This window comes from Lipotes vexillifer, unplaced genomic scaffold (assembly GCF_000442215.2).
Source record: "Lipotes vexillifer unplaced genomic scaffold, Lipotes_vexillifer_v1.1 scaffold496, whole genome shotgun sequence".
Classification (NCBI taxonomy): Eukaryota; Metazoa; Chordata; class Mammalia; order Artiodactyla; family Lipotidae; genus Lipotes; species Lipotes vexillifer.
In genome coordinates, this window is record NW_006786690.1 from 3,292,525 (window position 1) to 3,318,271 (window position 25,747).

The window sequence follows — 25,747 nt, forward strand, 5'->3', positions numbered from 1 at the left end:
ATATATATATATTCTTTTTCAGATTCCCCTCCCATACAGGTCACTACGGAGTATTGAATAGCATTCCCTGTGCTATACAGTAGGTCCCTGTTGATCGTCTATTTTATATATAGTAGGGTATATGCCAATCCCAACCTCCTAATTTATCCCTACCCTAACCTTTCCCCTTTTGTAACCATAAGTTTGTTTTCTAAGTCTGTGAGTCTGTTTCTGTTTTGTAAATAACATTTTTTTTTAGATTCCACATATAAGTGATATCATATATTTGTCTTTGTCTGTCTGACTTACTTCACTTAGTATGATGATGTCTAGATCCATCCATGTTGCTGCACATGGCATTATTTCATTCTTTTTTATAGCTGAGTAATATTCCATTGTATATATGCCACATCTTCTAGAAGGATTTTTTTGAGTGAATCTGTGGTGGGCTGGAGTTGTCATGAGCATCTTGCAGGAGGAGAAATCATCCCAGCTGGCTTTGAAGAAGACGGACTCTGGCTGAGGGAGAAGAAATGGCATATCCCCAGAGACGGGTCCAGCCCAGATAAAGGCATTTCTTCAGTCTACTCGTCTTGTGTAGTCACCTTACTCTTCCTTAGTATAAAATAATACATTTCGTGTAAGAACTTTAGAAAATGCAGATGAGCAAAGGAAGGAAAAGAAAAATACCTTTAATTCTACTACCACCCAGAGATAATTCCTTGAATATTTTCACATATATCCTTCAGACTTTTTTCTCTACGTGTGTATGTGTTTTAACGAGCCTGTACTATACATAGTTTGTGCCATGCTTCTTAGTTCCCCGACCAGTTGCCTTAGCAGTGAAAGCGCAGGGTCCTAACCACTGCTGGACCGCCAGGGAATTCCCCCATATGCTTCTTTTCATTTAACAAAATATGGTGACTCTTTACCAGGCCACAAAACAGTTTTCTCCAGGGTTATTCTGAAGGCTGCATTCGCCTTGCATTGGATGGACTTACCATTATGCATTTAACCAAACCCCTACTGTCAGACATGGATGCTGTTCTCTTTTACTTTTATTCTTTTTACTATTAGAAATGATGTCTGGATGTTCCCAAGTTCTTTAATAATCCAGGTGTCAGGGGCTTCCCTGGTGGCACAGTGGTTAAGAATCCGTCTGCCAATGCAGGGGACACAGGTTCAAGCCCTGGTCCAGGAAGATCCCACATGCTGTGGAGCAACTAAGCCCGTGTGCCACAACTACCGAGCCTGCGTGCCACAACTACTGAAGCCCGCGCGCCTAGAGCCCGTGCTCCAAAACAAGAGAAGCCACCGCGATGAGAAGCCCGCGCACTGCAACAAAGAGTAGCCCCCACTCACCACAACTAGAGAAACCCCGCGCGCAGCAACGAAGGGCCAATGCAGCCTAAATAAATAAATAAATAAAAATAATCCAGGTGTCTTCTTTGTCATTAATAGTCCCACAGTCATAGTTCCTCATGACTATGGGGGGCCTAGTTCTTTCATAGGTTCCTTCCTCCAGGTGCTTCTGAGAGTCCCCAAGGAAGACCTCATGTTCCACAGACCCAGACAAGCTGGCTTGCAGCTTGTCCTCTCAGCCAGCCAGCCCAGCTTGCTCCAGCGACTGCACCTCTCCCGACGGGCCCTTCCTGGCATTTTGTAACCTCTTTCTCTGGCCGTGATCTCCCCACAGCCCTTTGTCCCAAAAGTCATCAAAGGCCCCCCCATCCATCATAGTCCATTCAGGAACACAGAAATCCATTGAGTCTTTCAAACCAAGAGACTTTCACAAAAGGGAACTGGTTACCCAGGTGATGGAAGAGCTGAGAATCCAATCATGGATGGGAAGCAGCCCAGAAAGTCACCACAGCAGGAAGCTGCTCTGTCCTTTGAGCTAAAGGGGAAAATAGGAGGAGATGTTGTTATCAGAGCCCAGGCCACCTGACGGAGAAATGGTGGCAGCTACCTGGCTGGAGGCAGCTGCAGCTCCAGAGGAGACACAGCCATTGCAGGGGATGCCACTCAGAGCTGAGGAAGAAGGGGAGAAATACCCTGACTTCTCTCCTCCAGCTCCCCAGCCGTCCTCTAGTGCCTCCCATTGGCTGGACCTAACAGGAAACCATTGACAAAGGGGCCTGGGAAATGTAGTTTCCTGCAATTAATAGGAAGGGACTGGCACAATATCATACCTTAATTCCCCCAAAGCACAGCTCAAATGTGGCCGTGCTGTCTAACTTTGCCAAAGACTCAGAGATGACAGAAAACAATTACAACACAGAAAAGAAAAACTTAAATACAGATCCCTGGATATCACGGCCTACTACATCCTAAAGCCAAGCCCTCTAGAGCCTCCCTTAGGGTCTGGCTGTCCTGCTATAGGACTCAGCCTGCTGTTGTGTGGCTGGGGCTGGCCAGACTCTCCCCAGAGGCAGAGATCTCTGATCATGTCTACCCTAACCAGAGTCCAGGCCCCTTCAATCTTCTCTTGAGGCCCAGCAAGAAGAGGAAAATCATTTCCTAAACACCCATCCCAGTGGATTTCATGTTATCCCTGTAGATACACCTCCACATGGTGGAACAGCTTTGGTGAGCAGTTTGAGCCTTCATTGTCACAAACCGAAGGCCCATTCCTGAATTTTTTTTTTTTAACATCTTTATTGGAGTATAATTGCTTTACAATGGTATGTTAGTTTCAGCTTCACAACAAAATGAATCAGTTATACATATACATATGTTCCCATATCTCTTCCAGCTTGCGTCTCCCTCCCTCCCACCCTCCCTATCCCCCCCCTCCAGGCGGTCACAAAGCACCGAGCTGATCTCACTGTGCTATGCGGCTGCTTCCCACTAGCTATCTCCCTTACGTTTGGTAGTGTATATATGTCCATGCCTCTCTCTCGCTTTGTCACAGCTTACCCTTCCCCCTCCCCATATCCTCAAGTCCATTCTCTAGTAAGTCTGTGTCTTTATTCCTGTTTCACCCCTAGGTTCTTCATGACATTTTTTTCCTTAAATTCCATATATATGTGTTAGCATACGGTATTTGTCTCTCTCTTTCTGACTTACTTCACTCTGTATGACAGACTCTAGGTCTATCCACCTCATTACAAATAGCTCAATTTCGTTTCTTTTTATGGCTGAGTAATATTCCATTGTATATATGTGCCACATCTTCTTTATCCATTCATCCGATGATGGACACTTAGGTTGTTTCCATGTCCGGGCTATTGTAAATAGAGCTGCAATGAACATTTTGGTACATGATTCTTTTTGAATTATGGTTTTCTCAGGGTATATGCCTAGTAGTGGGATTGCTGGGTCATATGGTAGTTCTATTTGTAGTTTTTTAAGGAACCTCCATACTGTTCTCCACAGTGGCTGTATCAATTTACATTCCCACCAACAGTGTAAGAGGATTCCCTTTTCTCCACACCCTCTCCAGCATTTATTGTTTCTAGATTTTTTGATGATGGCCATTCTGACTGGTGTGAGATGATATCTCATTGTAGTTTTGATTTGCATTTCTCTAATGATTAGTGATGTTAGCATTCTTTCATGTGTTTGTTGGCAGTCTGTATATCTTCTTTGGCCCCATCTATAGCACAGTAGTAAGAGTCACTGAAATCTCTGATACATTTTTTCCTAACGTTTTGCAGTTCCCAGACCCCAAAGGTTCAGTGTAGGAGTGCCTGGACTTCTCACCCCCAGCAGCCTCTCTAGGAGGAGTGCTATCCCCCTTGACCCTCAAGCATCCAGCATGGCGTACCTGCTTTAATACGTGGCATAAGCAGGGGCAGCAGACACCCTGTATCTCCTCCTGCCAGAACGAAGCCGAGGAGTCTAGCTTTTCCTCTGCCACCAGGAACATTCTGGAACATATTTTCTGCTCCTTCATCTGCTCCAGTTGTTTTCCTCAGGGTGAATTCCTGAGGATGGACTCAGTGAGGCAAAAGGTATTTGTAAGTTGCAGGCTTCTGATACCCAGTGCCAAGCTGCTCTCTGATAAGGCTGTATGTCGTGGATTATTTTTACGTTTTCTGCCTCTCAGTTCCCTAATAAGGACTGAAGAATCTTGGGATGAATCAGCCACCAGACCAGATAAACAAGCCAGTCTGTCACTGTTGCTGTTTTCTGCAACTAAGAAGGGAACTCCCTTGGATCCCGCCCAGAACCTGGAATTCCGAAGCAATGGGCCAGGTACCTTTGTACCCAGCTCCCCATGGCTCAGGTCCCACATTCCCCTCCTTTCCCCGCCCTCGTGCCTGGGTGGAGCCAGCTGCCAAGGCGCCAAACCTTCCCAGCCCTCCCTCTGTGCTCAGTCCAGAGTGGAGACGGAAAGAGGGCTGTGTGCCGGGTCCCGATGAGGACGCTGCTGGTCATCCTGGCGGCGGGATCCCTTGTCGGTGAGTGCCGGTCACCCTGCGGTCAGAACTGACCTCCATCCAGGAGCCAATGATCAGGGTCGTCTCCCCCAGGACTGCATCCAGCCCCAGCACGACCAGTTTCAATTTCTTCTCTGCTGGGCTGACCTGGGTGCCGAGTTTCCCTAGAGAAGTAGATGCCAGCTCAGGTTACTGGGAAGGATGAGAGGGTCCCTCAGACCCTGGGTTCTTCAGAGACTCAACTGACCCTCAAGACTCTGGGGATACAGCCACATGTCTGAAGTGGGGGTGTGGATCCCCCCACTCCAGTGGATGGAGATTAGCTTAAGGGAGTTAGACATCCCTGGATTCCTCAAATCTTTCTGGCAGAAAATGTACCTCTGTTCCTCTGCTTCTGGCTGGCACTGGCCTCACATGGGGAGGTGAGGGAGCGTCAGGAAGGACAAAGCTTGAGTCCAGCCATTGCCTCCTTCCACGCCCCTGGGGGGCCTCTTCCAGCCCCTCGTGCCAGACCTGAAAGAGCATTTTCTCCCAGAGGGCCCAGGTCTCCTGCATCAATAGGTCTTAAAAGACCAGAGCTCTTATGAAAACAGGACAAAAGGGCACAGTTTTCAAATCCAATAAAGTGGATTGTTTTGATGTATCATTATGGAGAACTTCCAGACCAATGCATGAGATTCTAGATTGTCTCTCTGCTGCCTGAGATGTTTAAAAAAATTCAGGGAACTTTCTGAGGAAGTGAACGCATACTCCTGACTGAAGAATGGAGAGGGCTGGCCTCTGCAAGACCCCTTCTACCTTAAGTGCAGGTTGGAGGCCATAAAGGGCCACAGCTGTGCCCTGCAGGTGCTGACCAGGTCCACAGCGCTTCCAGCTGCCACCCGGGCTCTCCAGTCCGTCCTCCCCCTGGCATCAAACAGAACATTCACAGCACACTGGACTCATTGTGATCTAGGGAGACTTGATGTATCTCCCGAGAGACCTCAGACATGTCCCTCTAGACCCTCACCCATTCCGGTTGGAAGACTTAGAGGCTCTTGGCCCTTTACGATGGGGGACACAGGGGAAGCAGCCCTTAGGAGGTTGTTAGGAGTCAGTAAGTTCACTCTAGAGCCCCAGGTGCCTTCACCCCCCCGGCATTCTTAGGCTGATTCCAAAACATGTTTGAACTGATTTTGTTTGTTTGTTTGTCCTTAGCTTCCCAACTAGTTGACATAGACTTGTTTTTTTCAAGCGAATGAGAAAACTTCCCTTGATCACATCCCCCAGGCTGTCAGTTTCTAGATAATACACGATTTCACAATGTAGACTTTCACCCAGGAAGTGCAAAACCCACGTGGGCTGAGGAACCGGTGGTGGATTTGCAGAGGAAAAGGAATGAGTGGGCGAGAGGAGACAGAAGATCTTGTTAGCCCTCATCACCTCCTCAAAGAGAGGGGTCAGCCAAGGTCCACCCACACGACTTCAGGAAGCCAACTTGAGCTCCCTCCTTAAAAGTGGTGCCAACCTCCACCCAACCTGGGCCCTTCACCTCCCGAGCATGTCCCAACCTCAGCCACTTACCTCCTCCAAACCCACATGCCCCCCCCCAGGATACTGACCCTAACCAGCAACCCTCCCATTGCAGACCTTAGCCAAGCCCTTCCCCAGCCACACGGATTAGCCAAGCCCACCCCCAGACACACCCTGGCCTTCTCTCAAATCCCACCCTCTCTCTTGCCTGCCCTTGACCTCACCACCTCGCCCAAAGCCACCATTGAGCTCTGACTTCAAGTGCACTCCCTCCCTCAACTTAAGACCCAGCCCTGAACCCATGCCCCTCCCTCCAGAACAGACCCCAATTCTGCCCAGACTCGGGTCCAAACAAGATACCAGCCACAACTTGAGTCTCGGCAGCACATCCATCACATTGGCTAGAGGCAGAAGGAACCCCCTGGTGCCCTAGGTCCCATTCTGGGGGCTCCAGGAAGCCTGGAACACAAAGAGTTCTGCAGCTGCTGGGTCTGATCAACCCAGATTGAAAGAGGAATGTGGCCTTAGATTTAACATGTGGATGCACAGCAGGGTTGGACTGTCCTAATATACTTCCCCTTCCCCACAAATGCCTCCCTTACAGAAATACTGTATGTAGACTTGTGGTGGAGGGGTGAATAACCCTCCACTCCCTCACACTCTGGACCTGCTGGTGCACACGATCATGGGGGAGTGGGGGAAGGGAGGTGCACACACATCATATCAAAGACACGTGTACCCTCAGACCTCAAGGCCTTGACTCAACCGGATTTGCACCTGTTTATTTCCCACCCCAGTCAACCTCTGAGCACACGCAGAGCCAGCTGCCGACTCTGGCCGCCATTTTCGTGCGCTCTCTTCCTTTCCACAGACGGAGCTAGGAGGGCTGAGAGAAGAGATTTGTAAATCAAGGGCTCTCATTTACAGTGAAGATTGCTTCGGTGGCAGTGCCCCCTCCCGGCTCCTCTTTCTGGGGCTCTGGCTTTTGCTGCCGCTTCCTTGCCCCATTGTATCCACCCCACAAGCGGCCTAACACTGTGATGGGCATTGCAGGCCGCCTCTCTGAGCCTCAGTTTTTCTCATCCATTAAATGGGCATAATGATAGTACCTGCCTCATCAGGTTGTCAGGAGGATTTGATAAGGAGACTTAGCCCAGTGCCCGGCACTTTACGTGCATTTCAGATATGTCAGCTGCTGCTGTGGTCATTATTGTTTATCTTTAGGTAAGTCCAATTATTCCCATTTTAGAGCTGAAGAAATTGAAGTTCTAGCTGCTTAAACAGCTTCCCCAAGGTCACGCTGCCCATATGTAGCCTCAGTCAGAATCCACCTCCTACGAAATCCGTGTGGCTGGGGAAGGTGCCTTTGCCCTCCTCAGAAGGAATGTGGTGGGTGGGCAGGGATTGGTTCAAGCAGCAGAGAGGCAGGAATTCACAGACATCTTCTCCACTGTTGTCTGAAATTACTGACTCTGGGCAAGTTACTTCTTCGACAGTCAACATTTAGTTGAATACCTCTAAAATATTCCATTGGATGGGCTTCCCTGGTGGCGCAGTGGTTGAGAGTCCGCCTGCCGATGCGGGGGACACGGGTTCGTGACCCGGTCCGGGAAGATCCCACATGCCGCAGAGCGGCTGGGCCCGTGAGCCGTGGCCGCTGAGCCTGCGCGTCCGGAGCCTGTTGCTCCGCAAAGGGAGAGGCCACGACAGTGAGAGGCCCGCGTACCGCAAAAAAAAAAAAAAAATTCCATTGGTGAGGACGCTAACTTCAGGCGGTGTTGAGAAATGAATGAACACAACAGCACGTTTTGGCAAGGATATGGAATCATTGCACCACTTAAACTTTGCTGGTGGGAATAGGAGATGGTGCAGCTGCCGCTTTGGAAAACAGTTTGGCAGGTCTTCAAAAAGTTCAGCATAGGATCACCGTACGACCCAGAAATCCCACTCCTAGCTCTATAACCAAGAGAACTGAAAGCATGTGTCCACTTAAAAACTTGTGCACAAATGTTCACAGCAGCACTATTCAAAATAGCCCAAAAGTGGAAACAACCCAAATGTTCATCAACTGATGAGAAGATAAACAGAATGTGGTCTATCCACGCAGTGGAATATGATTCAGCCATAAGAAAGAAATAAGTACCCATTCATGCTGTAATATGGATGAGCCTTGAAAACATGATGCTAAGTGAAAGAAGCCAGACACAAAAGGCCACATACTGGATGCCTCTATTTACAGGAAATGTCCAAATAGGCAGATCCATCGAGGAAGCAGATTATTGGCTGCTGAGGCTGGGAGGAGAGGGATGGGAGTGCTGCTCATGGATACAAGGTTTCTTTGTGGGCGATGAACACATCCTGCGACTAGATTAGCCGCAACAGTTGCACAATTTTGTGAATATATTAGGAAACCACAGAACTGTATGCTTTAAAGTGGTGCATTTCATGGAATGGGAATCATAGCTCAATACCAAGGAAAAAAGAAGTGAAGGGGAGCGGGGCTGGTCAGTTAGCACATTCTCCGCTGAGTGAGTGCTGGCTGCCGCTCAGGGGGCAGCTTGCTGCAGGGCTGGGGCAGAGCCTTTGAGCGCTTCTGCTCACCCTTCTCTCATTTCCTGCAGCTCACTTCGCTGAGGACACCTCAGATCTTCTCCAGCACGTGAAATTCCAGTCCAGCAACTTCGAAAACATCCTGACGTGGGACAGCAGGCCGGAGAGTGGCCCAGACACTGTCTACAGTGTGCAGTATAAGACGTAGGCGTCCCTCCAACACAAGCCCTTTTGACTCTGCTCTGGAACCAACCCCTCCAAGAAAACCCTTCCTTTCTTCCTATGTCCCCACGCCCCCCGCCCGGACTGGTGTCACACAGCGACCCTCCCCCAGACATAGCTTTGCCCCTTTATGTTTCTTCTGCAGGGGGAGGTTAGAATAATGGTTACAAGTACGGGCTCTGGGGACAGACGCCAGCTCTCTCCCTATAACTCCGGGCGGTTGGGTAACCTCACCAAGCCTCCATTTCCTCATCCATGAAGTAAAGCTAGCAATAGTACCTTCCTCATAGGGTTGTTAGGTGGGTTCCATGAGACAGTCATTAGCACGTGTGCCTGGCAAACAACAAGCTCCCAGTCATTGCTTTATGTTGGGTTAGACTGGGTCAACGAAAAGTCGTGCCCACCCCCTCCCAGGCCCCCACCCCGCCCCGTCCCCCCTCATCTCCTCTCCCAGGCAGGAGAGGAGGGTACATGGGCTCAGGAGTCGGCAAACCTGGGTTCCATTCCTGGTCCTGCCACTTCATCCTGTGGCAAGGCACTTGCCCTCTCCGAGGCCCAGGTCCCTCATCTGTCAGTGGGGCTAACAGTGCCCAGAACGTGAACTCAGGCTGGCTGGGTTCACATCCTGGTTCCCTGCATGCATGCCTCAAACTCCTGGGCAAATTTTACTTCCTTAACCCCCAGCTCCCCTACTTGAAAAGGAGGGAGAATAATGCATGAACCTCACAGCACCGTAGTGAGGATCACCCGCATAAAGGGCCTGGGTACACGTGCTAAGTAAATATTCAATATCGTTATCATTATCAATAAACGATAGGCTTGGTTCCAAGCCTGTTCATGAAAGGTGTGCTCTGGCCCTTCCCTTGCCCACAGTTACGGAGAGACAGAGTGGCAGGCAAAGGAGGGCTGCCAGAGGATCACCCGGAAATCCTGCAACCTTACCATGGAGACAGGCAACCTTACGGATTTCTACTACGCCCGGGTCACCGCCATCGACGTGGGAGGCCGGTCCGCCACTAAGATGACCGACCGGTTCAGCTCACTGCAGCACAGTGAGTGCCAGCCCCTCATTGCAACGGGTGCAGGGCGGGAAAAGGATGGCCTCTTCCCCTCCAGAGTGGGTGGAGGACCCAGAAGGACTCTGCCTCCCAGGGCCAGTTAGGGATGTGGCTTTTTAGGGAAGGCGCCCTCAACTGGACAGCATCCCCAGTGTGGTCGTTCATTTTTCTCCATCTCCATCCCCACCTCCCTAGTTCAGACCACCTTAATCTTGCCACTTGAGTGCAACCAAGGCCCCCCTAACTCGGTCCTCCTACTCCTGCCTTGACTCTTTTCCAATCCTTGGTCTTGGTCTCTGCTTCGACATCACCTCCTAAGTGAGCATCCCCACCGCCAGCCTCAACAACCCCGTTTCACTAGATCATCGTCTGCTATCCTCCGTCACCATAAACTGTTCGCTGGCTTCAGAGCTCAGATCACAATCTGCAGTTACTGGGTTTGCTGACACTTACATCATCTGCCTACCTTACTGAAAGTGAGCTCCATGAGGGCGTGTGTGGCAGCGGAACCCACTGTGTTCCCAGCCCTTAGCATAGCACTTGGCACGTAGGAGATGCTCAATACGTAGTTGATGAAGGATTGAGTGGATGGATGAATGGATGGATGGATGAGTTGCCAAACTCCTCACACGTGTTAAGTAGGTGATGTTCACTAACTGATTTAAAAGCCACAGGGTTTCTTAAGAAAATAAAAAATAAAGTTAAACAAGTTATTTTATATTGTTTCTTGGCTTGTTCAGTTAATGCATACTTATTGTAGAAAATTTGGAAAATATAGAAATACACAAAGAAAAATAAAAGTAGAGGCCCAACTAATCTGAACACTTAAACATAACTGCAGCTACTAGCAACTGTATCTACTCTTTTGTGATCTGGTTGGTTGGTGAGTTGTTTTTATATAATGGTATCGTGAACATTTGCCCATGTCATTAAATATTTTTCCACAACACGATATTTCATGGCTGCAAACATGATCCATTCTATAGAGGTACTCTATTTGACTTCCCTAATTCCTTTTTGGAGGACCCTTAACTCAGTTTTTTCCGTTTTATAAACAACACTGAAACGAACATTCTTCTAGCTCAGATCTTTTTAATCTTGGAGGTCAATGGACTCTTGAGGACTTTCTATAAATTAGCTTCGGGGGAGTGAGGTTCATGAAACCCTGAAACTGAGTGCAAGATTTTTGTATATGTACATTTTGGGGGAGAAAAGAACCATAACATTCAAACCACAGCATTCAAGTTCCCAAAGGGGTCTATAAACCAGTCAAGGTCGTTTGGTTATTTGGAAATTCCATCTTGAGAGAGGTTGAAGTTTAGGCCTGACCTTTGAGGCTGAACCTGTAATATTGGGCACTGCAAACATTGTTTGGATATGTAGTTGGACCATCAGTCCCCAAAGCTGTCATTGCCAGTAGACTAGGGGACAGGTGCTCCTGGCAGACTCAGGTAGGGATGTGTGGAGGCTGGGACAAGGGTATGATCAGCCTAGGGGTCCAGGGCCCCTCTCCCTGGGCTCTTCCCACTCACCCTTGGTCACCCCTTTGCCAGCCTTACACCCAAACACCAGTTGCTTCTCTTCTCACCTGTTCATTTAGCTGATGCTTTCAGAAGCATGGCTGGGGTTGGGGTGGGAGGGGGTGGAAAGCAGTCATTTCCCAAGGTCCAAGGCAGCCTCTCAGACACTCCTGGCTGATTCTAACTTTTCATTTCTTTTTTCTCTCTCCCTTTTTCCAGCTATCATCAAACCACCTGATGTGACTTGTATCCCCAAGGTGAGATCCATCCAGATGATTGTCCATCCCACCTACACACCCATCCACACAGGGAATGGCCACCGGCTAACCCTGGAGGACATCTTCCAGGACCTGTTCTATCACTTAGATCTGCACATCAACCACACCTACCAAATGGTAAGTGAAGGGTAAATATATGTGCCACCTTGGTCCTTCCCTGCCTCAGAAACCCATTTCCCTCTCTGCATTGCTTCAAGTAGAAAGGGGATGTGTTCTATAAATCAGCGTTTCCCAAAACATGTCTACAGCCTACCTCTTGTAGATTCACACACACAATAGCTTGCTAAAGCCTCTGACAAGTACTGCAAAGTCAAGACTCCAGTTTCAATTTGCTTAATACAACTTCTCTCGCATGTATTTGATCAGAGAAACTCCTTTTATTTTGCATTACATGTATTTTTTTCTTGCCTAATGCCTTCTAACATCCAGGGGAACAACTTCTATTAACATCCTCAGGTGTCCACTTTGGAAAATGCTGGAATCAATTTCTACTGCTGCAGTTCTTTCTGCTGGTTCTCCACTTTCCGTGGGAACTGGATACAGGCAGTGTCTTAAGATCGGTAATACTGAAAGGTGGAAGGCAAAGGCATAAATTGTCAAATGTTATACATTTCTTTTTGTATTCAAAAAAATTAAATATGCAGTGTTTCCCCCGGCAGTGTGTGCCACTAATTCATAATTACATTGAATGACTATTCCTGCACTCAAGGAGCTTATAGTCTAATGGGTGGGGAGAGAGCTAAAACAAGAATTCAAATTCATACAGCTATAGGTAGAGGGAAATAAGACTGTTGTGTGGGACAGAATGGAGGCTGGGAGGGGAGAGAGGAGATGTCAGCTCAGAGAGATCTGGAAAGACCTCTAGAACAGAAAACTTTCTGGTGTTGATATCAATTTCTGAGGTCTACCAGGTAATATATGCTTATTGTGTCATTTAATCTTCATCACAAAACCTATGAGGTAGTTGCTTTTATCTCCATTTTCTGAATGAGAAAGCAGAGGTTCAGAGAGGTTAAGTCACTTCCTCAAGATTGTTCAGCAAATAATAGCATAGTCAAGATTCAAATCCAGCTTTGTTCCAAGCCCACATTCCTCCCCTCCCTGCTCCACTGGCCTACACTGTCCCACAATGATCAGAGAGAGAAGCAGGAACGCTTAGGATATTGTTGGAAAGCACAAAACTGCCCATTTGGGCTGAAGCATAGGGACATGTAGAATAGTTTCTCAAAACATGGTCCCAAACCAATGGCATCAGAATCTCCTGCAGCCTTTGTTTAAAATGCAGGTTCTTGGGGACTTCCCTGGTGGTCCAGTGGTTAAGACTTCGCCTTCCAATGCAGGGGGTGCGAGTTCGATTCCTGGTTGGGGAGCTAAGATCCCACATGCCTCACGGCCAAAAAACAAACAAACAAAAAACCCATAAAATGCAGGTTCTTGGGCCCCCTTATAATCCGCTTCATCAAATTCTAGCGTTGCACCCCTGGGATCTGAATTTTAGTGAGCAACCCAGTGCTTCTTACTCACTCTGAAGTTTGAGAAACACTGATGGAGAGGAACAATGCTGACCCTAAGAAGACAGGCTGGGAGCACGCCGTAGAGGTCGGGAGGGCGGATGGGGGAATCTTTATTTATTTCAGTAGTCGGGGAGCGATTAGAGATTACAGATCAGGGAGAGTCTTTATCACAACTAATTTTTGGCAAATATTTGGCATTTGAATATTTTATTGTTATTGATTTATAACTTAATTCAGTTTGTGATCAGAGAACATACTCTGTATGATTTCAGTCCTTTATGGAGACTTGTTTTATGGCCCAGCATATGGGCTATCTTGGTGAATGTTCCACATGCACTTGAAAAGAATACGTATTTTGTGGGTGTTTGGTGGAGTGCTCTATAAATATCAATGAGATAAAGGTGGCTAATAGTATTATTCATATCTTCTATGTCTTTCCTGATTTGGGGGAGGTCTATTATTGTCTTAATTGCTGAGAGTATTACGATCTCCAGCTTTGATTGTGGATCTGTCTATTTTCCCTTTTAATTCTGGGCATATCTGAAGCTTTATTATCAGACACATACACATTTATGATTGTTATAGCCTCCTGGGGAATTGACCCTTTTATCATTATGAAATGTCCCTTTTTATCACTAATAATACTTTTTTTATTGAACTCTACCTTATCTGCTGTTAATATAGTTACTCTAGCCTTCTTATATTTATAATTTTCATTGTATATCTTTTTACATCCATCTATTTTCAAACTACCTGTGCCTTTATATTTAAAGTGTACCTCTTGTAGACAGCATTCTGACAGTCTTTCCCTTTTTAAAATTTGAGATATAATTCACATACCACAAACTTCACCCCTTTAAAGTGTAGGATTCAGTGGTTTTTAGTATATTCAAGAAGTTGTCCAACCGTCACCACTATTTAATTCTCTCTATTCTATTTTCAAGTTCTCTGACTCTTCTGTCATCTCCAATCTGTTGTTAAAACCATTCAGTGGGAATTTTTACTTTAGATATTGTATTTTTCAGTTCTAAATTCTCTAATTTTTATAGTTTCTAGTTTTTATAGTCTCTAGTATTTATAGTTTATGCTACTGAAAATTCCTAGTCATTCTGTCATTCTGAGCACGTTTTCCTTCACTTCCTGAGCATAGTTATACTAGCCACTTTAACACTATCTGATAATTCAAACATTTTGGTCATTTTGGGATAGGTCACCATTAACTGTCTTTTCTCCTGAATATGGATTACATTTTCTCTTTCTCTACGTGTCTAAAAATTTTGGAATGCATCCTGGACATTGTGAATGATATGTTGAAAGGAATCTGGATTCTGTCATATTCCTCCAAAGAGTATTGATTTTTATTTGTTTCTTTGTCTTAGTAGGCAGTGAATTTGGCTGAACTTCAAACTCCAAAATCTCAGTTCAGTAAAGTTCAGTTGAAACTTTAGCTGGGCTGCTTGGAATCTACCCTGCTCATGCATACTTTAGGCACCAACCAGGGATTTGGGCAAAGTTTATACACAGAATTCAGGCCCTCTCTCTATGAACCTCTCCTATCTGTGATTTCTCCCTCACTTTCCAACTTTTGTGATTGCCCTGAACTCTGTCTTCTGGTTACTCAAACCAGTAAGATTACAGGGTTTTTAATCTAGGTTTCATCCACTCCACATGGTATAAATGGGGGCCTGCCTCCAGGCTACAGGACATTAAAAAAGAGAGAGAAACTCATTCAGTGCCATTCCCTTCCTCCTTTCTCTGGTATCTGCCTGCTTTTACTTACTTTCCAATGCCTATAGGTAGTTTTTATTTTGGCCAGAGTTTATAGCTGTTATTTTATGGAAGGTTGGTCCAATAGAAGCTATAAATTACTGGGAGCAGGAAGAGGAGAGATCAAATGTAGAAATGAAAGAGTGATCAGGGTGGGAAGTCGGGGGGCTATTGCAATGGTACTAGGCTGGAAACGAGAAGGGCCTGAACCAGGGGGGCGGCAGTGAACACCCAGGGAAGGAGGACTCTTGGGGCCTTGACAACTCTGCTGGGGTAAATTTCAACCATATGAGTTCCACAAAACAATAAGCTGTTAAATCCATTCATGCATTTCTTCACCCACTTTCACCCCCTTCAAAAGAAAAAACAACAAATAACGCTAAACCTTGGCCGCCATGTGCCTGGAAGAGAGGAGGCATAGCTGAAACGCAAAGGATCAAAAAGAAAATTCTTAGCTTTTAAGCTCCCAAGAATATAGCTCCTGGCCCTTTAAAGAAAAGTTTATGGATTATTTCAGGGTAATCAGATACAAAGGATATGAGAGGGATTTGTCAAGAATGGTTTTAAGGTTTGAGCCTTGGACATTCGAACAAGAGAGACATTATGAACAGAATTAGGGAATCAAATACAGGTGCGGGTTTGGGGTTGGAGATGGGGCAGGACCCAGAGAGAGGAGATCAGGATGTTTGGACATGTCAGGTTAGAGGTGCCCACAGACTGCCGTCCAGGAGGACGCTGGCGGTGTGTGCCGGGAACTCCGTAGCTCTTACTGAGGTCACTTTGGGGGTTATCCGCACATTGGTGATCACCAGAGCCACGGGTCCAGAAAAGATCACTAAGTGAGAAAATATGTGGAAAGAGAAGAAAGAATGGGTGAGGAGTGAAACTTGCAGAACAACACCGAGGGGCTGAAACCAGTAAAAGAGCAATCGAGGGGCTGAAACCAGTAAAAGAGCAATCGAGGGGCTGAAACCAGTAAAAGAGCAATCGAGGGGCTGAAACCAGTAAAAGAGCAGTCGAGGGGCTGAAACCAGTAAAAGAGCAGTCGAGGGGCTGAAACCAGTAAAAGAGCAGTCGAGGGGCTGAAACCAGTAAAAGAGCAGTCGAGGGGCTGAAACCAGTAAAAGAGCAGTCGAGGGGCTGAAACCAGTAAAAGAGCAATCGAGGGGCTGAAACCAGTAAAAGAGCAATCGAGGGGCTGAAACCAGTAAAAGAGCAATCGAGGGGCTGAAACCAGTAAAAGAGCAATCGGAGAGGTAGGAGGAGAATAAGAATGACGGAGCGAGGCCACGGGAAGAGGTCAAGGTCAGAGAGGGTCGAGACATACAAGAGGGCAAGAACTGAGATGCAGCTCTAGCGGAAGGATGGGCAGATGCAAAGGAGCAAGGGCTTACTTCAGAAGCGGAGTGTTTGCAGGAGCGACGGGCATTCAAAGTCACCAGAGCCTAAAGGACCAAGCGGGCTCTAGGGGGGGAAGAGTGAGCAAAGGGAGCAAGGACCTGTAATATGACCCGGGCCATCAAAGGATTTTCAACAGAGGAGCTTTGTAATTATGTTAATTGTTTAGAAAGATCACTGTGGCACCAGGATAAATTTGGAAGTAGACAGGGACAAAACCAGAGACTGGTGACCAGTAAGGAGGCCACTGCAAGAGTCCAGGCCAAAGATATTGAGGCCCGGTTAAGGCAGAAGCAATGAGGAGACAAGAGAGGGATGGATATTCAAAGCGTTTTCGATATTTTATTTTAAAAAGGTGGGGGGGGGGCAAGAGGAGAACTGGAAGAAGGAAGAATGGTGGGGTGTTGATGATGGTGGTGATAATAACAGCAGCTAGTATTTAGAGAGTGCATGCTATGTGCCAGACACTGTTCCCAGTGAAAGTGCATGGAGCTTGCATCTGATTGGATTTAGGGAGAAAGCAGAAGGTAGGGGAATGGAAACGGAGCACTGCAGACTGACCTACCAGTTTGCAGTTTGGGCAGCTGGTGGTACCATTTTACTAAGTGCAGTAACCCAGGCAGAGGTGTAAGCAGGCTCCACATAGAGGTTGGTGTGTAAGAGATGCTGTTCTGTGTTCTCTGTCAAATTCAGCACCTTGGAGGCAAGCAGAGAGAATTTGAGTTCTTTGGCCTGACCCCTGACACGGAGTTCCTTGGGACCATCGTGAGTTTAGTTCCAACCTGGTCCAAGAAGAGCATCCCGTACATGTACCGAGCGAAGACGCTGCCAGGTACTTCAGCTGAAGCCAGAGGGAACTGGGACTCCTGAATTCAAACCTTGACTCTGTGCTTTCCCCCCTGTAACCAAGGTGAGGCTTGGCAGTGCTCTAGAAAACCACAGAAGGATTACTAGTGTATTATTAAAGTCAATCTTTGTTTATTCATAAATGAGTTAGCTGTTGGGTTATCATAGCAAATGTTTAGTCTCCACCCTCCAGCCTATGTCTGAATTTCCTCTCTCTGGCAAGCTGCGTGTGTATCCTGGCAAAGCAAATTCACCTTGATGTTAACTCAAGTGAGAGAGCCCAGGAAATAATCTGCAGATGGGTGAGCAGAGAAGATAACAAAGATCCCTCAGTACCTTCTAAAGTCAAATAAAAATAGCAGTGATTATAATAGCATTTCTGCAGTGCCAACCAGGGACCAGACACTACGAAACACAGTTCTCATGCTTCTGTGCAGCATCTTTGTTCCATTGAGGAAAATGAGGTTCAGAGTGGTTAAGTAACTTGCCCAAGATTACACAGGTGGTGAGGAATGGAACTAGACCTAATTCCAGAGAACACGTTCTCACCGCTGCACTTCCATAGAAAGAGTTTTGAGTCATTGGCTCAGCAGGATGCTGTCCCATCCCACTCGACTCTAGCACACTGAAGCTCGACTCTCATCGTAAGCATCATGATGTTTTTATTAGTGCTTATTTTCGTAGAGATAGAAATGTAATGCTCCAAGTTTAGAGGATGAAAACAGCGATCGCATTGGACTGGATGGATTTGGAAAACAGTCTCCACCTTAGTCATCTTGTTTAGATTAATGATGTCAGTAGGTGATTTCTGTTCTGATGAATAGAAGCGAGGCAGCTGCTAGAGGCTGGGCCCGAGGGTATAACTGCAGCTTGGTAGAAACATCATAGGGTAGGTTCTGGTTCTCAGCTTTGCTCAGAAACTCAGCTCATCGGTTTCCCCTAAAGCCCACAAGAGACTGAGTTCTCCACCCGAGTCCCAGTGCATTTGTTTTCATGGAAGATATGCCTGGCGGAACAACAGCCAGCACTGACCTCTTGCACGGGGCATGCCCTTCCCGGGGAAAGGGCCACATGAAGACCAGAATAGAACTTGGCAATTAGAGAACTAGAAAAAGGAAACCAACTTCACAGGCACTGAGTTGGGAGTGTGTATATGATTTGTGACTCTCCCCTGGACCTTCTAGATAACTGTCATTCATTCCTGGCCCACCCCTGCCCTCCTGCTTATTGACAACATGTGGGCCACTCCACCCATATCCTTCTATTGGTTTGTCCTTACGTGATCTAGCTCATGATATATTATTTTTTTCTAAGACTGTAGCTGCTTTTAAATGAATCATACTTCATGGTGGCTATCTTGGTGACATATAGAAAGCACCTTATCCTTTATAATCAAGTATATTAATAACAATTCCTACCATTTATTAAATACCTACTCTATTGCCAAACACTGTGTTAAATTCTTTCCATATTATATTATCCCATTGAATCCTTATAACATTCCTGCAAGTTGTATAGCATTATCCCTATTTTACAGAGGAGGAGCTCTGGCTCAGAGAGGTTAAGCAACTTGCCGGTGACCACACAGCTGGTCAGTGAACCTAGTTAAGTTCATCTGATCCTGAAGCCTGGGCTCTAATCACCACTTTGCAATTTTGTTTAGAGCCTGTCCCCTCTACTGCACATTTATTCCTCTTACTTCCGTATCATAATGAAACATCCTGCCCTTGACCGTGTATCCAGGGGTCTGTCTTATCCCCAGAGCCCAGAATCCCTCCTTTATCTACCTCTCAGAATGTGTTGGACCATCATCCCAGCATCTTCTTTTTTTTTTTTTTTGCGGTACGCGGGCCTCTCACTGCTGTGGCCTCTCCCGTCGTGGAGCACAGGCTCCGGATGTGCAGGCTCAGCGGCCATGGCTCACGGACCCAGCCGCTCCACGGCATGTGGGAGCCTCCCGGACCGGGGCACAAACCCGTGTCCCCTGCATCGGCAGGCGGACTCCCAACCACTGCGCCACCAGGGAAGCCCCATCCCAGCATCTTGATGCTGGAAAGGGCTCTATGTGTTGGTTCCCCCCATATCTTAATTTTACAGATGAGGAAACGGGAGTCATCATTGTGTAGTGTCTGTGAGAATGAGCTCTGGAATTATACATGTCAATCCTGGCTTCTCCACTGAGTAGCTGTGTGACCTTGTTCAAGTCATTTAACCTCTCTGAGACTCAACTTCATTATCTGTAAGGAGTGAGCATCCATGGCCATCTGTTTGGTGGGATAACATTGGTAGAGCACCCCACACAGTGCATGGCATGTAGTAAGAGTTCAATCATCGCTGGCTACTGTTATTAATAAATGGAGGCCAGAGAGGGTCGTGCAGAAGATGAGGGTCTCATCAGTGGCTGAGCCAGACCTCTAACACCCCACATTCCAGTGTTTCTTCCATTATTTCTTCCTACTTCCCTGTGAGTGAAATGGCAGGAATGTTCCAAGTCCCTGTCCTGCCCTGGTACAGGGAGCAACAGTTTTCCAGTTATATTAGGCATGTCACATAGAGACATTTGGGTCCTGTCTTCTCCCTGGTGGAAGTACATGAGACAGGGGAAGTGGGAAGCTGACGGGAGAGGCCCAAGCCACAGGGGCTGGGGGAGGAGCAAGGAGTGGCCCAAGCCACAGGGGCTGGGGGAGGAGTGAGGAGTGGGCTAGAAGTAAAGGCTCCAGCAATTCCCAGGGTTCACAGTCATTGCCAAGGTCACTGGCAACTGATGATCAACTCCCCAAGCTGAAGCCACACAGGGGCCAGGAACAGAAGGAGGGTGACTTGGAGAGTCAAGACCCCCAGGTAATACAAATCTCCAGTTTTAACAAAAACTCCAGCTACCTCTTCCTTACCAAGCCACTCGCCAGTCCCACTTGAATTGGTGACGGGAAGTGTGTCATGCCAAGACCTGGCTGCACCCACCCATCCCAAAGATGCAGGGCCATAGGGAAGAGGCTCAGCATAGAGCCCTTAGCCATCCTCTCCTTCCGTTTTCAAAAGGGTGGTGCCTCCCCAGGCTCCCTCCTGAGTGAGGTCTTCCCAGCTCAGATCTTGGTAGACGGGTGGGGAGGACAGACCCCTCCCATTGTCACATCTCCCCTCCCTTTGCCTCTTTCCCCCGCCCCCACCAGGAAGGCAAGACTGTCCTTAGACCCAGGCAAGAGGGACCATCTTCTGAGCCCCGCACTTTAGAAGGCCCCGCTCCAGCCCTGCTCTGGCCATGGCCCTCCCCGCGAGATGAAGAGTCCTTAGGTCCACATGGGCATATCCCCCTGGAAGCTGTGAGCTCCGAAATTCCCTATACAGATGGCCAGCGCCTGTGTCCAGTCTCGGCAGATCTTCTCCTTGGGTCTTTTTTGCAGAGGGCAGACACTCTGTCGATGTTTAGGCCCTCGGCCCAAAGGGTGGCCAGAGGGCGAGTATTTGTAGGCAGCGTGGATGAGCTTGGCCACGAGCCCATATCCTTGGGCATGAGGCCCCTGGCGGTGTGGGCTGGAGCCAGGCTGGGCCTGCGGGAGCTTCCCCCTGCACCTCCACCTTTCCGCACAGCACCCTGAGGCGTCCAAGAACCAAAAGTCACGCCTTCCGGGTTGTTATGAAAAGTATATCTGTCAAGGTGGGAGCACAGAACATATTTTACTTAACAATGTAAAAACATGATGAAATTCCGAATATTTAGACGTATGGTGTGTGGCCCTCCATTTGTGCCCTCGCCCCGGGCCCTGTAAGTACTGGGGGTAGGAGAGGCCTTCGCAAGCCTGGCCCGAGAGGCAGGGGAGAAAAAGGCCCAAGTTGGCAGTACCCACACTGGCAGCCTCACTCTTCCTGTTCTGACCTCTTATTCACCTAGATCAGACGTGGACCTACTCCTTTTCCGGAGCCTTCCTGTTCTCCATGGGCTTCCTGGTCGCCGGGCTCTGCTACCTGAGCTACAGATATATCACCAAGCCGCCTCCACCTCCCAACTCCCTGGTGAGCAGGGGCCCCGGGGAGGACGGAGAGGCCGAGGGGAGGGCACGGGCCCCGGGACCCCGGCTCTCCCTCATTTCTCCCTCCGACCTAAAGATGTGGCTGGCAGCTCCCCCAGGGTGCGGAAGAGAGCTAGGGAGAAGGAAGACGAGGCGTGGAATAGAAAACCCACGTGGCTTCAAGGGGGCGCACACCCTGTCTGAACCGGCAGCCCAGGTACTGCCACCTGGGATCGCAGGCCCACTGTTGCCACATCTTCACATTTTCTCCAGCGACGTCAGAATTTCAGATTGTAATGTGAAATCTCCCATGTTTCAAATCTTGGCAACTAATTTTTTAAAACTAAACCCCTGCAAACCATACACGTCACATCGGCAGCCCAAGTCTGGCCACCAGAGCTACATGTTTGTTAAAGCAGCCATGCCCGCTGCAGAGCCTGCACAGTCTGGGGCTCGCAGAGACGGCTCACACCCATCCGCCCCTCCAAGTCACAGACCAGATGAGCCATTTCCTGTAAAACTCTCCGGGCCTCCCCTGTCCCCCATTCTTCCCCACCTTTCTTCCCACGTGAGGCCCTTAGGGACCCAGAGCTCAGGAGCAGTTGAGCCAGCACCTGGAGAGCATTCCCCAAGGGCACCCCAAACCCGAGCCAGCTGCTTCCAGAGTGCCCACCTCCTAGAGAAACCACAGCCTACCCGCTCTCCCTAGACAACCAGACTCTGGAAGCGGCCCTTAGCTAACAGGCCGGGAGCCCTGTCCCTTCACAGAGGCTCCAGCACTTAGAGGAATCCCTGGGAAGGGATACGGGGCTCACACATCGTGGAAAAGCCCCCAGGTGGTCTACCCCTTCCCCTTCACCCCCAGCCCTGCGGAGGACCGCGGCACGCACGGCACCCTCGGAGAGCTTGAACACACCCTAACGGTCACACTGTTCTCCCTGCACAGGATGTCCAGCACGTACTGACCTTCCAGCCTCTGCAGTTCATCCAGGAGCACATCTTAAGCCCCGTCTTTGACCTCAGTGGCCCGAGCGGCCTGGTGCAGCCTGTCCAGTACTCCCAAGTCAAGGTCTCTGGGCCCATCGAGCCTCCAGGAGCCCCACCGCGACACAGCCTGTCTGAGGTCGCCTACCTTGGGCAGCCGGACCTCTCCATCCTCCAGCCCTCTGGCGGGCCACCTCTCCAGACACTTCCCCCACTGTCCTATGCCCCCCAGGCTGCCCCTGAGGGCGGGCCCCTGTCCTATGCACCTCAGGTAATCGCCAAAACTAACCCCCCCTCCTACACTCCCCAGGCCATCTCAGAGGCCCAGCCTCCTTCCTACACCCCTCAGGCCACTCCGGACAGCTGGACTCCTTCCTACGGGATATGCGGGGAAGGCTCTGGCAGAGACCCCCCACCTATGACACTCTCTGGTCCCAAACATCTCGGAACTAAGGGTCAGCTCCAGAAAGAGGCACCAGCTGGAAGCTGCAGCCCAGGTGGCCTTTCTCTGCAGCAGGTGACCTCCTTGGCTATGGAGGACCCCCAAGAAGTAAAATCCTTCCACCAGCATCTGGGGGTTCACACGGACAGAGAACCTGACTCTGATGTCATACGCAGAGGAGAGCCAAGGACACGAAGCTACGTAAAGGGCCAGCTGCCCCTCCTCTCCTCTGTCCAGATCGAGGGTCACCCCGTGTCCCTCCCTTTGCAGACTCCTTCCCGCCCATGTTCCCCCACAGACAAGGGTCCGCGTCCGTGGGGCTTGCTGGAGTCCCTCGTGTGTCCCAGTGATGAGGGTCCAGCATCCGAGACTGAGGCCCAGAGCCCAGGCCCTCGGGCCCCAGACCTGGAGTCGCCCATGGAGCTGGACTCTCTGTTCAGAGGCCTGGCCCTGACGGTGCAGTGGGAGACCTGAGCGGGAACAGGGTGGGCCTGGGGCTTCCTCCTGTCCCCACCCTCACCTCGCATCCTTGGCCGTCACTCCCGCACCCAGCGGCACTGCACACTCTGCAGCCCAGCCCCGGGTGGTTGCCCTTGAGGAACCAGCAGAAGGAGGATGCCGGACCCCTGCCGTGGCTGAGCTCCCTTTGGAGCAAAAAGGCGTGAGAAGGGCTCCAGCCAGAGAAGTTACAGAAATGCATCATATACAAACGAGCGAGTGCAAATGAGCATGTGCACGCCAAGTTCTGCAGGGCAGGACGGACAGTCAGAGTGCAGGAGTTAATATGGGGAACCTCCCGGAGATCCAGGGCCCCGGCTCCTAATACGCTGGATGCAAAGTTCTCCATGAGCCTACCTGTCTTCATTCCTGGCCACTTTCATAATCTAGTTCAGCAGAGTGAGGCCTCTGCCTCCTCTGTGGTTCTCCAAAGGTGAGAAAAGGAGCCTGAAAAAGGACACCTCACAGCAGACTGGACAGAACCAGAATAACCTGCACTTCTGCCAAGTCCAGAGGCAGCCTGATGGCAAGATTCCAGGGAGGGGTGCGGCCTGCGGCTCATCCCCAACCAGGGCTACTGCCTGGAATTGCACCATTTCAGTTTCATTCCTCTGCTAGAGGCTTTATCCCAAGTGAAATGCAGGTCCAACAGGGAGGGAGAACCCAGAAGCCTTTTCTGTCGGCAGGAGTTTCAGACCCTATCCTGGCAGCAGGGTTTGAAAGGAACATGGGGCCATGGGGCAACTGAAGGAGACACAACTACAAACTGTACCTACTTCAAACTTTGGAAACTCAGCCTTGGATTCAGCCCACCTGGATTCAAATTCCGGACTTAGTACTTAAAAGCCATGTGACTTCAAGCAAATGAATCACGGCTCAAAATCTCAGTTTCCTCATCTGTGTCATGGGGATAATAACACTGACTTCACAGGGTTGTGGTGAGGATGAAATTAAATAATGTCGGCAAAGTGTTTCATAGTGCCTGGCTCATGGGCAGTGCCCAATAAACAGTAGTATTTCCTGTTGTGATTTTTAAAAAATAGGACAGTACAGGAGTGACCCACTCCCCCAATTCAGCTTGATTTTGGATCAGGCGTTTTCTCATGGGCTTAAATTATCCTGATTTCCTCAGGATTGCTCCAGGCCAAGTGGGAGGAGCTGGACTGTTTAGGAGGGGGCGAGGGAAGGGATTGCAGGAAACAGGGTCCAGGGACAAATGGAACCTTCTCCTTGAGTTCATAGGTGGAAGCTGTTTTGGGAGTGACAGCAGCATTCTCAGAGGACCTTCCTCCCCGACACCCCACCAGAGGCAGCACAGGGCTACCCTGTCCTCCTGCCCTTGCACAGGGTCCTTGTCCGAGCTTTCAGCACCCTGTCACATCCTTTGTATCATTGCATCTCACGTGACCCGTTTGATGAGGAAACCAAGGCCCAGAGAGGAGAAGGGGCTCCCCCCACAGGCCCCCACTGAGGCCGTGACACAGTTGGAGCTCAAACCTAGCGATTTTTGTCTCCATCAAGAGAAGGAACTTTCCACACCAGTTTGGATTCTTGTAGGATCAGACTCCTGGGGCACAAGGAGGGGAGGGCCCCAATGGGGTCCCCGAGGGGCAAGTGCCTCCGACCCCATCCTGTCCCAAAGCCCTGTCTGAACATTTCTGAGAAACAGCATCAAAGTCCAGTTGCCCCGGTGAGACCCTGTCCGGAGCGTGCGATGCCCTCCCTCCTCTGTACCCAGTACGTGCCCCCTTCACCCCTCCCCTCCCTGCGACACAGCACCCGGGAGCACTGTCCTTACCTGTTTGTAATTAATATTTAACATCTCTTCAGGGTCACTGGTTTAGACCCAATATCTCCATAGCAGAGGGAGGGACCGCCCTCTCCAACACCCCCAGCCCTTTCTCCTCCCGGCAGCTGCTACGTTGGCCCTAATGACTGCTCCCTTCCCCCAAACTACAAACAAGCCTGCTTCCTGTCACTCAGGGTGAACTTGGCCAAAGGTTGACTGTCTCACCTTGTTTAGTCATGAAAAACAGCTTAACAGTTGGACTGTTCTCACCAGGTGAGTGGGCCAGGGTGTTAGAGGATTTTTTACTAAAAGCCATAAACACCTCTTCCAACTCATAGGCCACAAAGCTCTCTAAGCTCCTTGGGGCGACAGTCGTTCCTACAGTCCATGACTCTCTGGGTCCTGTGACCCTCCTCAGGCTGGCCCTGTCCCCACCAGGCTGCATACCCCCTCAGGTCTCTGGCCTCCCAGGAAGGCAGCTCAGGCTACCAGCTAGGGGACAGGGTGTCCAAGGCCCCGGAGCTGGACTGGGACGCTGGCATTCCTGAGTGTCCTAGGCTTTGACTCCACCACCAGGACTCTCCACAGCCTTGCCCCACGCAGTCCAGAGAAAGGTGAGTCTGCGAGGTGTCACCTGCCTCCAAGGCAGGCAGAGCCCAGCCCAGGAGCAAACGAATAGTAGTCCAGCAGTGGCTGCGCGAGGAGAAGTCAGAGGAGGAGGAACTCAACCCCGCTGCTGGGAAGTTCCTGTCCTCGCTGGCTCATTCTTCCATTCACCTGCCCTAATAGGCTGCATTACTGATATTTTACAAAGGAGGAAAATGTGGCTCAGAGGGGTTTCTTGCCCAAGATGGTTTCCTAAACTTGCCTCACCATGAGAATCCCCTGAGGAGCTTACTAAAAATACAGCTTCCTCAGCCCTAGCCCAGACCTGCTGAATCCATAGCGACTGGGGAATCCAGATTCTCAGTAAACTCCTTTGATGATTCCTCTTAGGC

General features: G+C 49.3%; 1 protein-coding gene across 1 annotated transcript; it reads left to right on the plus strand.

The window, feature by feature from the left end:
* The first annotated feature begins 4,342 nt into the window (after positions 1 to 4,342).
* On the plus strand, positions 4,343 to 22,936 carry IL22RA1 (interleukin 22 receptor subunit alpha 1). The gene is made up of 7 exons (XM_007459160.1): positions 4,343 to 4,385; positions 8,498 to 8,630; positions 9,522 to 9,700; positions 11,446 to 11,621; positions 16,877 to 17,015; positions 20,919 to 21,040; positions 21,983 to 22,936. Exons 1-7 carry the CDS (start codon positions 4,343 to 4,345, stop codon positions 22,934 to 22,936), a joined length of 1,746 nt encoding a protein of 581 aa, XP_007459222.1.
* The last annotated feature ends 2,811 nt before the right edge of the window (positions 22,937 to 25,747 follow it).